Source organism: Gymnoscopelus braueri, assembly GCF_963280865.1.
Source record: "Gymnoscopelus braueri genome assembly, chromosome: 22".
Classification (NCBI taxonomy): Eukaryota; Metazoa; Chordata; class Actinopteri; order Myctophiformes; family Myctophidae; genus Gymnoscopelus; species Gymnoscopelus braueri.
In genome coordinates, this window is record NC_137624.1 from 45,043,607 (window position 1) to 45,059,132 (window position 15,526).

Sequence of the window (15,526 nt, forward strand, 5' to 3'; positions counted from 1 at the left end):
ACACACACACACACACACACACACACACACACACACACACACACACACACACACACACACACACACTCTTTTCCTCTGTGGAAACAGGGCCAAGTGAAGAGGCAACACTCACACTATACAGTGAACCAAGCTTTCCAAGTCAAGCCTGATTTATCTTCTATATTCAAATTGCCTAGAGCAGGGGTCTTCAACAGGGGGTCCGGGACCCCTAGGGGACCCAAAGAAATGTCACCATAAGATGGCATTAGCTGGTGTAGATGTGACGTCCCTCTAGGCCAGGGCCACATGATTTTTGGGGGGTCCCCAGATGACAGTGAATTTAACCCATTTAGACCTGGAACGCATCTGTTTTCACTTTAGATTTATTTGGCTATTCAAAAATAGCAGATCTACAAGCTCATAGCGCGGCACCGAGTGCCGCGCTATGAGCTTGTAGATCTGCTATTTTTGAAAAATCTTGACTTTTTTTGTTGTTGATTTTTTTTCAAAAAACTGTTAGGATTTAGAAAACATTTTTAAGAATGGCCTCAGGCCTTAATGTCTCAAAGGACAACTTTGTTTTTTTACAACAAAGGTTTATGTATTAGATTGTAATTAAAGTAAATAAAAGATGAGTGTTAATTTTTTTTACTGCTTTCTATAGTTTTAGCAATTTTCGCGATATTTTTTTACAGTGGGTGGGGGCATTCTGTCCGGTGGCTAAATATGTCTTTTTTTCACACAATAACCCGGCGTTTTCTTTATTATTACTTACAGTAGCTCTTCTAGCCCCCAATAACTCACATCTGGCCATCAAAGACCACAGGACCTTTTTTTAATGTGTAAAAAAGGCATATTTAGCCACCGGACAGAATGCCCCCGCCCACTGTAAAAAAAGATCGCGAAAATTGCTAAAACTATAGGAAGAAAAAAAAGAACACTCATCTTTTATTTACTTTAATTACAAGCTAAAATATAAACCTTGGTTGTAAAAAAACAAAGTTGTCCTTTAAGGTCTTTTTTTTTTTATTTTAAATTTTTATCCCGCGATTTTTGTAACCCATTTTTTTCACCCGGTGCCAATTTCCTAAGTGATCCTGGGCACTACACCAGCCCTACACCAGTATTACACCTGTCACCCCACAGTAGGGAGGCCAGGGCCGAGCTCATGCTTCCTTCAGGCATGAGAGCCAACTGACCTTCTTGTCACCTGACAGGGGGGAGTTTCCCTGGTTGGACGTAGCGCGTGGAAGGAACACGTTATTCCAACCAGTTCCCTTCCCCTCCATCAGGCGCCCCGGCTGTCATGGGGGAGGCGGTATAGTGACCAGGATTACTACATGTTTTTGTGAGGGTATTAACTACCCTAGGAGACACGGGGAGAACATGCAAACTCCACACAGAGTAGGCCCTTTCGCCAACCCCACCTAGGGTATGGGCGCTGATGACGCGGAGGAGAAGACACGCCCCCAGTGCCCACAGCGTCCCCGGCGGGAATCGAACCCAGGACCTTCTAGCTGTGAGGCGACAGCGCTACCGACTGCGCCACCGTGCCCCTTCCTTTAAGGTCTTTTAATGGATAATGAATGATCTGAGACATTTCTTACAGGAACTTCCCGTTGGTGCGGGATCCGTTCTGTAGGCGTGGCTCTGCGTCCGTCCTGGAGATGGCGCTGTGGAACCAGGGCATCTTCTCGTGGGCCGTGGTGGCGATCAGCTTCTCCAGCTGAGGCCTCTGGCTGATGATGGCCTGCTCCAACGCTGGACCCTGGAGGATGAACCACAAGTAGTTTGACTGAACCCATTAAGACCGGGAACGCATCTGTGTCATTTTTTGATTTCTTTGACTATTAAAAAATTGCAGATCTACAAGCTCATAGTGCCGCGCTATGAGCTTGTAGATCTGCTATTTCTTTTTTTTTGAAACATCTTGGAAAATGTGTGCAAATCTTTGAATATATATATATATATTTTAAAGCACGTGCTTGTAGATCGGCTATTTTCAAACAGCCTAGGTATAAAATAGAGCTGAAGTGGTTAATGTATGCTTTATTTTATAATATCATAATTTATATCTACAAAGTAACTAAAGTTTTCAAATAATTGTAGTGGAGTAAAAAGTACAATATTTGCCTCTGAGATGTAGTGGAGTAGAAGTAAAAGTACTGAAAACTGGAAATACTCCAGTAAAGTAAAAAAATACCCCAGAATTGTGCTTAAGTACAGTACTTGAGTAAATGTACTTAGTTACTTTACACCAATGGGAACGTGTGTTTTTTTGTAATTTACAAACTTGATCACACGACAGCGCCACACAACAGCATCAAAAGTAGCAGAACTACAAGCTCCAAACGCGGCGCAAAGCGTTTTTTTTTGTTGCGATTTTGAATTAACAGTTTTGGAACATATGAGATTATCACCTGACAGACAGAGACCATATGAACATATGAGATTATCACCTGATACTTGTCAGACAGAGACAGAAATAATAATAATTGTCAGACAGAAACAGAGACCATATGCTCACCGTTCTACTAGAAAAGTATGTTTTAAAAAAAAGACTCCAGTATGTTACAGAGGATATGACACCATAGCATGAGATCACCACCTGATCTTTATTTATACACACTGACAGTGGTGTAAAGTAACTAAGTACATGTACTCAAGTACTGTACTTAAGTACAATTCCCTCTCTCTCCCCCTCTCTCTCTCTCTCCCTCTCACTCTGTCTTTCTTGCCCCTACCTCTCCCTCTCTCTCTCACGCCCCCCATCTCTCTCCCTCTCTCTCACCCCTCTCTCTCTCTCTATCTCTCCCCCTCCTCTCACTCTGTCTTTCTTGCCCCTCTCTCTCCCTCTCTCTCTCACACGTTTTTTTTTAGGTCATTTTTTTTTTTTTACTTTACTGGAGTATTTCCAATTTTCAATACTTTTACTTCCATCACTGAGCACACAGTATAAATCAGCATTGGGTAACTTTGATGATGTAGAGGGCCACTATATTTCCACAGTCACTCCAGAGGACCACTATATTTCCACAGTCACTCCAGAGGACCACTATATTTCCACAGTCACTCCAGAGGACCACTATATTTCCACAGTCACTCCAGAGGACCACTATATTTCCACAGTCACTCCAGAGGACCACTATATTTCCACAGTCACTCCAGAGGGCCACTATATTTCCACAGTCACTCCAGAGGGCCACATTGCATATACTGTCGCTCCGTATTTGAACTTTTTTCGCCATTCTACATCACACAAAAGTAGCACAAATAGCCGATCTACAAGCTCAAAACGCGTTGCAGTGCGACGCGTTTTGAGCTTGTAGATCTGCTATTTTTGCTAGTTTTGAATTGGAATCCAGAAAAGTAACATTTTTATTTCATTTCAAATGCATTTAGTTATACTTATGTTAACTTTATGAACTTAAATACAAATATATTGGACATAAAAAAGTCATTAAGCTACTAATACAGACTGAAGTCATTAAAGCGGGTCATGTTTGCATGTTATGAATCATAACAGCTGAAATCAATAATATAATCACTATTCTGATATTAACCTGCGGGCCGCATTAAGTGAAGGTGGGGGCCGCATGTGGCCCCCCGGGGCCGCCAGTTGCCCACGTACATGTTATAAATGAACGGTACATCTTCTGAAGGTGGGAAAACACACTGACCTGCAGGTTCCAGGTCTGCTTGACGTACTCCCGGATCAGCTTCTCCTTCAGGTCTTCAAACGGACCCACCTTGGGCTGCATGTTCTTGGGCCGGTTGCAGGGCTTCCTCAGCAGACACACCAGGCCGTCTGGCTCCTGACAGGCAGGCATAGGGATCGTCACAGTCACAATTTAATTCAGGGTAACGATAGTTCATGTAGACACGGAAGGCAGAATGTTTACATACTTCATTCACACTCCCCGGACCCCCCCCCCCCCCCCCCCACCCCCCCCATTTGCTAACAAGCTTATACAGTCGTACTCCTTTACACATTAAGACCTGGAACTGTGTCATTTTTTGATTTGAGCTAAAAAGCATTATTTTACACTTTGGGCTATTCAAAAATAGCAGATATACAAGCTCATAGCGCGGCACCGAGTGCCGCGCTACGAGCTTGTAGATCTGCTATTTTTGAAAAATCGTGAAAATGTGTGCAAATCTTTGAATATATATATTTTCGAAGCGAACATTTTTAACTCAAATCTTTGCTTCTGGGGGGTCCCTGGAAAAAAATATTTTGATGGGGGTCCGCGGCCAAATACATATCATTTTGGTGGTCCTTGACATGAAAAAGATTCAGCACCACTGATATAGAAACATACGTTTTTCAGAATACTGTTGAGATTTAGGAGACATGTAGAATCGGCTTCAGGTCTCAATGGGTTAACACATTAAGACCTGAAGCCGATTCTGCAAAAGTCTCCTAAATCCCAACAGTTTTCAGAAAAACGTACGTTTCTATATCAGCGGCGCTCAAACTTTTTCATGTCAAGGACCCCCCAGAAGCAAAGATTTGAGTTATAAATGTTCGCTTTAAAACAATATATATTCAAAGATTTGCACACATTTTCACGATTATTCAAAAATAGCAGATATACAAGCTCATAGCGCGGCACTCGGCGCCGCGCTACGAGCTTGCAGATCTGCTATTTTTGAATAGCCGCAGAAATCAAAACAAATGACACAGGTGCGCTCCCGGGTTTACGTGCAAAACGTTTTATACAGTCACCTGTGAGTGGTAGTCGATGACGCCCACGGGGTCGCGGTGGCTCTTCCCTCCCACGATGGCGAACATGTCGTTGGGTTGCCTCTCGATGGTGTAGTGGTAGATGGCCTGCTTGTAGGCTACAGACAGGGCGTAGCCGCCCAGGTAGTTACGGCTCTGTCTCAGCAGGTACAGACCGTTGGACGTGCCGCCCTGTCGACAACAATCACAATCAAACTTTTACTGTCACATCACAGGTTTAAAACCCTCCCTGCCTGCCTGGCTAATAAGCCAAATATGTCTTAACCCATTGAGACCTGAGGCCGCTTCTAAACATTTTCAAAATCCTAAAAAAAAAATCGGAAAAAAATATTTTAAAAATAATTTTCACGATTTTTCAAAAATAGCAGATCTACAAGCTCGTAGCGCGGCACTCGGTGCCGCGCTATGAGCTTGTATATCTGCTATTTTTGAATAGCCTAAAGAAATCTAAAAGTGACACAGATGCGTCCCAGGTATTAATGGGTTAACACATTGATGGCCAAGATCGCATTGATGCGTTCTTTCATTTTGGGGGGAAAATTCCACAAGGGGCGCCCTAACACAGCTTTGGAATGATCGATCGTCATTCAGAGAAGTAGAATGTGGATGTGACGTCCTTCCAAAAAACCAGGAAGCCATCCGCTTCCTGTTTGGGATTTTCAGAAAAACAGCTGTAACTCAGTTTCTTTTTTTTGCATTGAAAACCACTAGTCTTCAGCGGGCCGAAGCCCCAAAATGGCAGATCGCGGTTGGAACGTTGTCGTTCCTATGGATACACAGATCCCTCCGCTAACCCACGGGGACTATTTTGTTTGTGTTTTTGGGACACAATGTCGGTTCCACGGCGTTTCAAATATCATCGGATTGAGGTAATTATACGCTGGCAAGGGGATAGAAAACTATGTTTAATATCTTGGCAATCAATGTGTTAATACTTTATCATTTCCCTCTATTACTAAAAATTAAATTTTTAAAACACCTTAAATATTGTATTTATTTTAGAAACGGTTCATCTTTCACTCAATAGGGGCCATGCCCGTCACTAGTTGATGATGTCATTTGCCCATGTGTGATCTAGCCCTATGGAATAGATGGAATGCATGTGCAAAAAAAAAACATATTTAAAATATTGATTTGATGTTCAGATTAACCTTAGGAAGTATTAAGTTATAAGTTATAAATTATAATGCATTAAGGCATATTTGGCTTATTAGCCTGGGATCTTAAAAAAAATAAAAATATTATTTTTTTATTTTTTATTTTATTATGTTTTTGACCCTGTTTTCTCATGCCAAGAATTTAAATTGAATTGAATTCAACCCATTTAATCAGGGAACCCATCTGTGTCATTTGGTCCTCATCGGTTATGAGAAATATGGAATAGAAGTGATAACGACCTAAAAAAGTGCAGTTCATTCTATAAATTCAAGAAAATGTTTAAAGATAATATAGTATGTAAATATAAAAAAGTATTATAAACCATAAAATGTTATTTTTTTGTAGATGAAAAGACAAATGTTGTCTTTGTTTTTGTTTTGTTTTGAGTATTGTTTGATGTTTTGTTATTGTTTGTTTTAGAACATTCTAAGGCATTATAAGCTACGGCTTCAGCCTACACCTTTTCGGTCCATGAATTTTATTTAATATTTTGTTGGGGAAATGTTTAATGTGACTAACTCTGTGCATGGCGTAAGACCGAAATAAACTATTCATTCATTCAATCATTCATTTTGGCTATTTTAGCCATAGATGAATCCACAGAACGCTCCCCTGGTGCAATCAGAACTGTGGTGTCAGAATGCAGAATGCACACCGCAGCGCTCTGTGGATTCCTCTAGAGCCTATAACCATATTAAGATTTTTTTTTTTTTAACAACATTTTTTACTCAAATCTTTCCTTCTGTGAGGGGGTCCCTGTAACAAAACCTTTTCATGTCAAGGACCCCCAGAATTATATGTATTTGGCCGCAGACCCCCATAAATATTTTGTTCCAGGGACCCCCCGCCCCAGAGGCAAAGATTTGAGTTAAACATTTTCGCTTTCCAAAATATATATAGTCTATATTCAAAGAGTTGCACACATTTTCAAGATTATTTTCAAAAATAGCAGATCTACAAGCTCGTAGCGAGGCACTCGGCGCCGCGCGACGAGCTTGTAGATCTGCTATTTTTTGAATAGCCCAAAGTATAAAATATGACAAAAATCTAAAACGACACAGATGCGCTCCAGGATTGAGTGGGGGGTTCATTGAATTGAGTGGATTAGTCCACACACGGGGCGGTAACCTAACCTGGTAAACCCCCCTCCCTCTGGAAATCTCATTTGCATTTGATTTCAGGAAGGAGTCTGGCCTGAAGGCTTGTCTGGGCGTTTCTAGCCCGTTCTCCAAATGGACGAGCCTATCAGCGTCGTCGCTCATCGTTCTGTGATTGACAGCGGAAGTCGGCCAATCAGGTGGCGAGTTCGAGTGAGCCCGAATGGAACCGAGTGCAGCCTGAGTGCAGCCGACCAAAAACGAACGGCAGCCGTTGTTTTTTGACCGCAGTGTTGTCTACTCTCTTTTAAACCTCAAAACGCTCTCAAACTTCTATTTTGAGGCACGGAACCTTCACAGGTTCAAATCCACCTGGTATATCATATATCTACCTGTCTCATATCATCATATCTCATAGATCATATATCTACTGTACCTGTCTCATATCATCATATCTCATAGATCATATATCTACCTGTCTCATATCATCATATCTCATAGATCATATATCTACCTGTCGCAGGTAGTCCTCGGCCTCCTCCCGCGTTATGTTGCCGTAGAAGAACGTGGCTTTGTCGGCCATCTTGGCTCGCGAAGAACGTCTTTTTTTGACAGAGCTGGAACGACTCCAACTTGAGTCACCTGGAGAAGAATGAGCAGAATTTACAAAGCTTTTTTCAACCCATTCAATACGGGAAAGTGTGTCATTTTTAGATTTATTTGGCTATTCAAAAATAGCAGATCTACAAGCTCATAGAGTGCCGCGCTATGAGCTTGTATATCTGCTATTTTTGAAAAATCTTGAAAATGTGTGCAAATCTTTGAATATATAAATATATATTATTTTTTTGTGACATTTTTTTTACTCAAATCTTTGCTTCTGGGGGATTCTACAATGTCTTCTAAATCCCCCCCCCCCCTCCCCCCCCCCCCCAAAAAAAATAAGAAAACGGATGTTGCTATATATCGGTGGTTCTCAAAATTGCAGCGCTATGAGCTTGTATATCTGCTATTTTTAAATAGCCAAATAAATCTTAAAATGAAACCGATTCTTTCCCGTACTTAGGGTTCTAAGGGTTAAAGGTTATTATAACCTTGTAAGATCATGATTTTTACAGTATTTTAAAACTAGGCTCAAAAAGGTCAACCACATGACCCCTCCCCCCCCCTAGCAGCCCTATTCTGGGGGTGAACATTGGGCAGAAACAGTTGATCTTGCAGGTCAGGTCATAATGTGTCGCCACGTGTTGTAAGGTTGTAGATCAGGTTTTTTTTTTCCGGCAAAGACATTGGTTTAGGGCAAGGGTTCCTAAACCTTTCAGGCTGTGACCCCCCAACATAATCATATTTGAACTGGGGACCCCCCACCCTGACAAGCACTTGGAATTGTAGGCATTACATTTAGTTTGACTCGGTTCCACAGATAAGTATTGTGAAAATAGCCGATCTACAAGCTCAAAACGCCTCGCAGTGCGAGACGTTTTGAGCTTGTAGTTTTGCCTCTTTTTCTTATGTTACATTTGAGAATTTGGTATTAAAAAGGTCTTAAAATTCATTGAATGGTAACTTTATAAATGTTCAGATAGCCTGCATACACTTATACTGTATGTTGGTTTGTTTACTGTGAGAAAACTATGTTGCTGCAAATTAAACTTATTTCTGGGTATAGAGCCCTGGGGGACAACACGTGTTTAAAATTATTCATGTCTATATTTTTTCACATAGAGTATCTCTTACTTTGAGTGTCGACGCGTGCACACACACACACACACACACACACACACACACACACACACACACACACACACACACACACACACACACACACACACACACACACACACACACACACACACACACACACACACACACACACACACACACACACACACACACACACACACACACACACACGCCTTGTTCAGTTAAATAAAAAGCTTAGTTTGCGTATCTAGACAACATTGGTGGTTATCAAGTAACTGGTGAGTTTGCTGACCAGACAACAGTGTGGTTCTTCTGTTAAACAAACTGTCTACTGAGGCCTCCAGATCTGCACACTACGCAATACAGACACACAATACTTTACGTCTATGTTCCTGTTTTCATCACATTTAGTTTCATTTTTTTTTACCAGTGGTGGAAAGTAACTAAGTACATGTACTCAAGTACTCTACTTAAGAACAATTTTGAGATATTTGTAATTTACTTGAGTATTTCCAATTTCCAGTACTTACTCCTTACTTCTACTCCACTACATCTCAGAGGCAAATTGTATTTTTACAGCCCTATATACATTTCGGCCATTTGAAAATAGCCGATCTACAAGCTCACAATGCGCTGCGATGCGACGCATTGTGTAATTTATAGAGGGTGCAAATGGAACCAAATGGACCCTTAAGGGTCCATTTGGTTCCATGTATACACTCTCAGAGTTACAGACCTGTAAGGGTCCATTTGGTTCCCAACCATATCAATGATTTAGCCAGGGACCCCCCCTGGGACCCCCCAACCTGTCCTGACGTCAGTGGGAGTGACCTCAGGACGTTGGTGCTCTACTACATGGCTTTTATCTTAAAGGGATAGTTCACCCCCAAATGACTTATTTCCTATATATTAGTCACTCCATAGAGACTTGAATTCATGGATATTGTTTAGTTTTTGTCTCATTTCCAAGACAATAATTTGATGACCAGCAGCGGTTCCGGTAGGAGACACAAAGAGTCTCCTTTGTGTCTCCTACCAGAACCGCTGCCTACCGGTCCGCTGGTCATCACATTATTGGCTTATAGGAATGCGAGGGAAAAATAATAATAGTAATATATATATATATATATATATATATATATATATATATATATATATATATATATATATATATATATATCCATGAATTCAAGTCTCCATGGGGTGAGTAATCGATAGGAAAAAAAGTGAACTATCCCTTTAAGCAATTTCTGTCATTGGGCAAGTGTTGAGCAGGAGTGTTGATACTTAAAGGAGTAGTTCACCCAAAAAATGATTTATTTTCTATCAATTGCACATCCCATGAAGCGTTGAATCCATGGATTTATTTTTGTTTTTGTGGCATTCCTAAGCTAATAATTTGATTCCCGTCTCCTACCGGCTAATGTATCCGGTAGGAGACACAAAGTAGATTATTTGTGTCTCCTACCGGATACACACCCGGTCATCAAATTGTTGGCTTAGGAATGCCACAAAAACAAAAATAAATCCATGAATTCAAGGCTTCATGGGGTGTGCAATTGATATAAAATAAGTAATTGTTTGGGTGAACTCCTCCTTTAATCTAATCCTATAATAAATATGTCTTTAAATGAGATTGAATTAGAATCAACTTGCTGACCTTCATCAAGGAGCAGTGGATTAAAGCAGTGGTTCTCAACCAGTGGTCCGGGGACCACCAGTGGTCCTTGAGGGGGTTCCAGGTGGTCCCCAGCTAAATGATAGGAGAGTTGGTAACCAAATGGACCCTTATTAGATCTTTAACTCTAGAGAGAGTAAAATGAAACCAAATGGACCCTTAAAGATCTTTAACTCTTGAGAGTGTAAAATGAAACCAAATGGACCCTTAAAGATCTTTAACTCTTGAGAGTGTAAAATGAAACCAAATGGACCCTTATAGATCTTTAACTCTTGAGAGTGTAAAATGAAACCAAATGGACCCCTATTAGATCTTTAACTCTTGAGAGTGTAAAAATGAAACCAAATGGTCCCTTACTAGATCTTTAACTCTTGAGAGTGTAAAATGAAACCAAATGGACCCTTATTAGATCTTTAACTCTTGAGAGTGTAAAATGAAACCAAATGGACCCTTACTAGATCTTTAACTCTTGAGAGTGTAAAATGAAACCAAATGGACCCTTATTAGACCTTTAACTCTTGAGAGTGTAAAAATGAAACCAAATGGACCCTTACGGGTCCATTTGGTTTAATTTTTACACTCTCAAGAGTTAAACTATTGCTAAACATCTGTATTACTTAATTCATTTTGATGAACGTTTGCCTGTTATCTCTCCCATGATACCAACATCAACACAACATGGATGAAATTGTGGACAAAATCTTATCCAACGATAACAAAATATTCTAAGTTTTGGGTCTGAGAGTCTAACCCTCATCAAACGGTGGTTCTGTGGCTCAAATGCAGAATAAATAATGGACCTTGATGTGAAAAGGATTGAAAACCACTGTCTTAAAGGACAACTTTGTTTTTTTACAACCAAGGTTTATGTTTTAGCTTATTAGTCATTAAAGTAAATAAAAGATGAGTGTTAAAACATTTTCATTTACTGCTTTCTATAGTTTTAGCAATTTTCGTGATCTTTTTAACTTTTTACAGTAGCCCCCAATAACTCACATCTGGCCATCAAAGACCACGGGACCTTTTTTATTGTGTAAAAAAAGACATATTTAGCCACCTGGCCGAATGCCCCCGCCCACTGAAAAAAAAAAGATCGCAAAAATTGCTAAAACTATAGAAAGCAGTAAAAAAAATGTTTTAACATTCATCTTTTATTTTATTTAATTACAAGCTAAAACATAAACCTTGGTTGTAAAAAAAACTGTTAAAAGTTGTTCTTTAAGAGTAGTTCACTTAAAAAAAAAGTGACTTATTTTCTATCAACTGCACACCCCATGAAACCTTGAATTCATGGATTTTTTTATTGAGTTTTTGACCCATTCCTGAGCCAAAAATTTGATGACCGGGTGTATTTCCAGACTCAAAGAGACTCCTTTGAGTCTCCTACCGGATACATTAGCATCTTTCCGCCGAGTCATCAAATGATTGGCTTTATTGATGAAAACAAAATAATCTCCATGAATTCAAGGCTTCATGGGGTGTGCAATTGATAGAAAATAAGTCATTTTTTGGGGTGAACTACTCCTTTAAAAAAGGGACAGGCCCTACTAACTACAGTATCCTTTGAAGCAGGTATTTCATCATCAAACTCTCTCATCCTCTCAGAGTGGACATGGATGGAAACTCACCCATGACAATAAGGAATAACATGTTAATAAAACATTTGATTAAACATGTTATTAAACATGTTATTGACATGTTATGAACCACAAGGAAGCTGATCAAAATAAAAGAAAAATGCCACAACGTTGCCCCACCCACCTGATATTCATAAACGATAAATACAAACAAAACGTTTTGATACATCCCCCTGTAAAATATCTATACATACAATAATGTTGTGTAGTTTAAAGAATATGAAATGCAGTGGTGTTAAATAATGACTTTTGATGCCCAAGTATACATTTAACCACAGATATATTTTTGATAGTGATGTTTTCATGGCTGAATTTTACTTTTATCCGAGAGTCACTTTCAAGTAAGATCATTGGCTTTTACTCAGGTATGTATACTTTATACACCAGTGGTTCTCAAAGTGCGGTTCAAGGGACCCCCCTGGAGTCCTTGAGAGGGTTCCAGAGGGTCCCCAGCCAAATGGAGAAAAAAAATGGAAAAAAATTTATTAAAAAACTGTTTCAACACTTAAGCCTTGTTTTATTCTTCGGCAATTCGAAAATAGCAGATCTACAATCTCGCGACGCGTTGTGAGCTTGTAGATCTGCTATTTTCAAATAATCTTGACACATTTCGACAAATCTTCTCTTACGGTGCGGTTTCTGCCGCAAAATTCATTTCAGATCGGGGGTCCGCAGCCAAATACGTATACATATAGATTACATCAATTTGGGGGTCCTTAAACATTAAAACATTTAAGAATGACTGCAACACACACCACTGATGAAATGAATGAAATGTGAAAAATGTAAGAATATTACAAATAAAATAAAATGAACATACAAAAGCAGGCCAAAGCAAAAAAAAAAAAAAAAAAGTGTACTCACAGTATCTGGTGTGTTGGTCAGTGTGGTGAAACAAACGCACCCTCTCCCCTGTCACTTTGCACTTCTCTCAACAACATGCAGGTTGGTCAAACTCAACAGCCTTTTGCATCCTAAACGACAACCTTTCAAAGCTTCCAAAACGAGGCCAAACAAAGTGAAAAGAAGCTGGAACTCTCTTTACAGTTCGATGGTAAAATGAACTATCCTCTTTAGAGTCGACCATGAAGTGAAGCTTCCTCATTTCAACGTACTTCCTTGAGTTGTGAGTGGCCCCGACTTCCCTTAATTTATTTAAAAACGCTGCAATGGGCCAAACGCCACACGCCCTCCTCTCGCCACAACAGGAAACACACAGCGCCGGCAGGGACAGTAAATTATGGACACCCAATTCATTGATACATTGGTAAAGTACTCCATTTTTTGTACTTGAGTAATCAATTACTGCAAGTAAAAGTCCAGAATTAAAAATGTAATTGAGTAAAAGCACAAAAGTATTGGTATCAAAATGTACTTAAAGTACCAAAAGTAGAAAGTACTCATAATGTCCCATTTCACAGGTTTTCAAATGTATAAAGTGTCTGAAAATAGCAGATCTACAAGCTCACAATGCGTCGCATGGCGACGCATTGTGAGCTTGTAGATCGGCTATTTTCAAATGGCCAAAATGTATGGCTGAAGTGGTTAATGTATGTTTTGTAATTGTAGCGGAGTAAAAGTACAATATATTCGTGCATTTCTTTTTTCAACCACTTAAGCAATAATGTACTTCATCATTCAAGGCTCATTCTGAGCATGTAGATCGGCTATTTGTGTATTTTATGTCTGAACATGCAATAATAATAATAAATGAAAAAATGAATGCAAATGTTGAAAGAGAAAATATAGTATATATATATATATAAATATAGTATATATATATAAATATAGTATATATATATAAATATAGTATATATATATAAATATAGTATATATATATATATATAAATATAAATATAGTATATATATATAAATATAGTATATATATATAAATATAGTATATATATATAAATATAGTATATATATATTGAAACATTTTGTGTCTCAAAAGAGGAAGCCCCCCCCCCCCCCCCTGTTGCTAGGTAAAAACATTGCCGATGCAATGAAGTATTCACTGACGCAGTGGCTCTCAGAGTTATGGGGGAGGGACAGGGGGGTGTCTGTGGCCCCAATGAAAAGCATAACTAGGGGTCCCAGAGTTATGGGGGAGGGGTCCCAGTCCCACCGACACATATGGTCTCTGTCGGGTGGACAAACTTTCTCATTTTCTGGCCCCCCAGTCATGCTATGCATTGGGACCACGGACAATGCATAGCCTGAATTCATGGATATTTATTTTTGTTTTTTTTGGTCTCATTCCTAAGTCAATGATTTGATGACCAGCAGTGGTTCCGGTATAGGAGACACAAAGAGTCTCATTTGTGTCTCCTACCGGAACCGCTGCCTACCGGAGTATTGTTTTGGGTGAACTAACCCTTTTAAATGGGTTCACGTACTGCTGAGTAACCCCACAGTTAGTTAAACACAAGCTCTACTCTCTGAACAGCACACTGACAGACCAACCACAACGACAGACAGACAGGCAGACAGACAGACAGACAGACAGACAGACAGACAGACAGTGATTGTGCAACATAGTTTGACATTCTCCTATAGGCTGTTAGATCTTTGCATTAAACAGACACAACAGACCTCAGCCTCCCTTACAGCAGGGCCTCCGTTCTGTTCTCTCTCTCTCTCTCTTCTCACCCAGACACACACTTCCTCATCTTGCGGTGATCTCATGCGCCAGTTGTGTCGTGCTCGCCGAAAATAGCAGATCTGCAAGCTCACAACGCGTCGCGGTGCGACGCGACGCGTTGTGAGCTTGCAGATCGGCTATTTTTCGGCGAGTGTGGCACCGTCGGGTCGCACGATGGAAGGATAAATCAGGTCACGGGATCACCGTCTGATTTACTGTCTTTTTGTTGTTTCAATTTTTATTTTGTTATTTAAATGTGTTTTTGTCAAACATAAATGTTACAAATATATTGTTTTAGATAGCATGATAGAATGTCCTGATACTTGAGATATTGATCTTCATCAATGTTTCTGCCACACTCAAGTACTGTACTTAAGTACAATTTTGAGGTACATTTACTATACTGGAGTATTTCCAATTTTACTTTTACTGAACTTTTACTGCACTACAATTATTTGAAAACTTTAGTTTCTAGTTGCTTTGCAGATATAAATTATTATATTATAAAACATACATTATTTCATAAATAGGCTATTTGAAAATAGCCAATCTACAAGCTCACAATGCGACGCGTTGTGAGCAGTGTAGATCTGCTATCTTCAAACATTTCAGTACTTTTACTTTTGGTACTTTAAGTATATTTCGATGCCAATACTTTGAATTTTTACATTTTGAACACAGGCCCTTTTACTTCTAACAGACTATTTCTACATTTCTGCAGTATTGATACTTTTACTAAAGTAAAACATTTGAGTACTTTTCCCACCACTGCCAAATACACATACATTTTTTTGTGGGGGGGGGGGGGGGGGGGGGGAACTATAGCCTATATACTGATTTACACGGCATTTGTAAAATCGGCCTCAGGTCTTAAGGGGTTAATTG

The 15,526-nt window shown here is 39.7% G+C and overlaps 2 protein-coding genes across 2 annotated transcripts in view; one reads left to right on the forward strand and one right to left on the reverse strand.

The window, feature by feature from the left end:
* Positions 1–13,095, reverse strand: part of syk (spleen tyrosine kinase) — a 36,302-nt gene extending 23,207 nt beyond the window's left edge. The window contains exons 1-5 of the mRNA XM_080419258.1: positions 12,865–13,095; positions 7,496–7,623; positions 4,709–4,897; positions 3,660–3,794; positions 1,587–1,747 (exon numbers count right to left, since the gene is read on the reverse strand). Of these exons, the coding sequence (XP_080275384.1) occupies positions 1,587–1,747; positions 3,660–3,794; positions 4,709–4,897; positions 7,496–7,564 (554 nt within the window). The 5' untranslated portion in view covers positions 7,565–7,623; positions 12,865–13,095. The remainder of the gene's footprint in view (positions 1–1,586; positions 1,748–3,659; positions 3,795–4,708; positions 4,898–7,495; positions 7,624–12,864) is intronic.
* Positions 1–15,526, forward strand: part of LOC308077758 (BRCA1-associated protein-like) — an 801,007-nt gene that overhangs the window by 560,558 nt on the left and 224,923 nt on the right. The gene's annotated exons all lie outside the window — the stretch shown is intronic.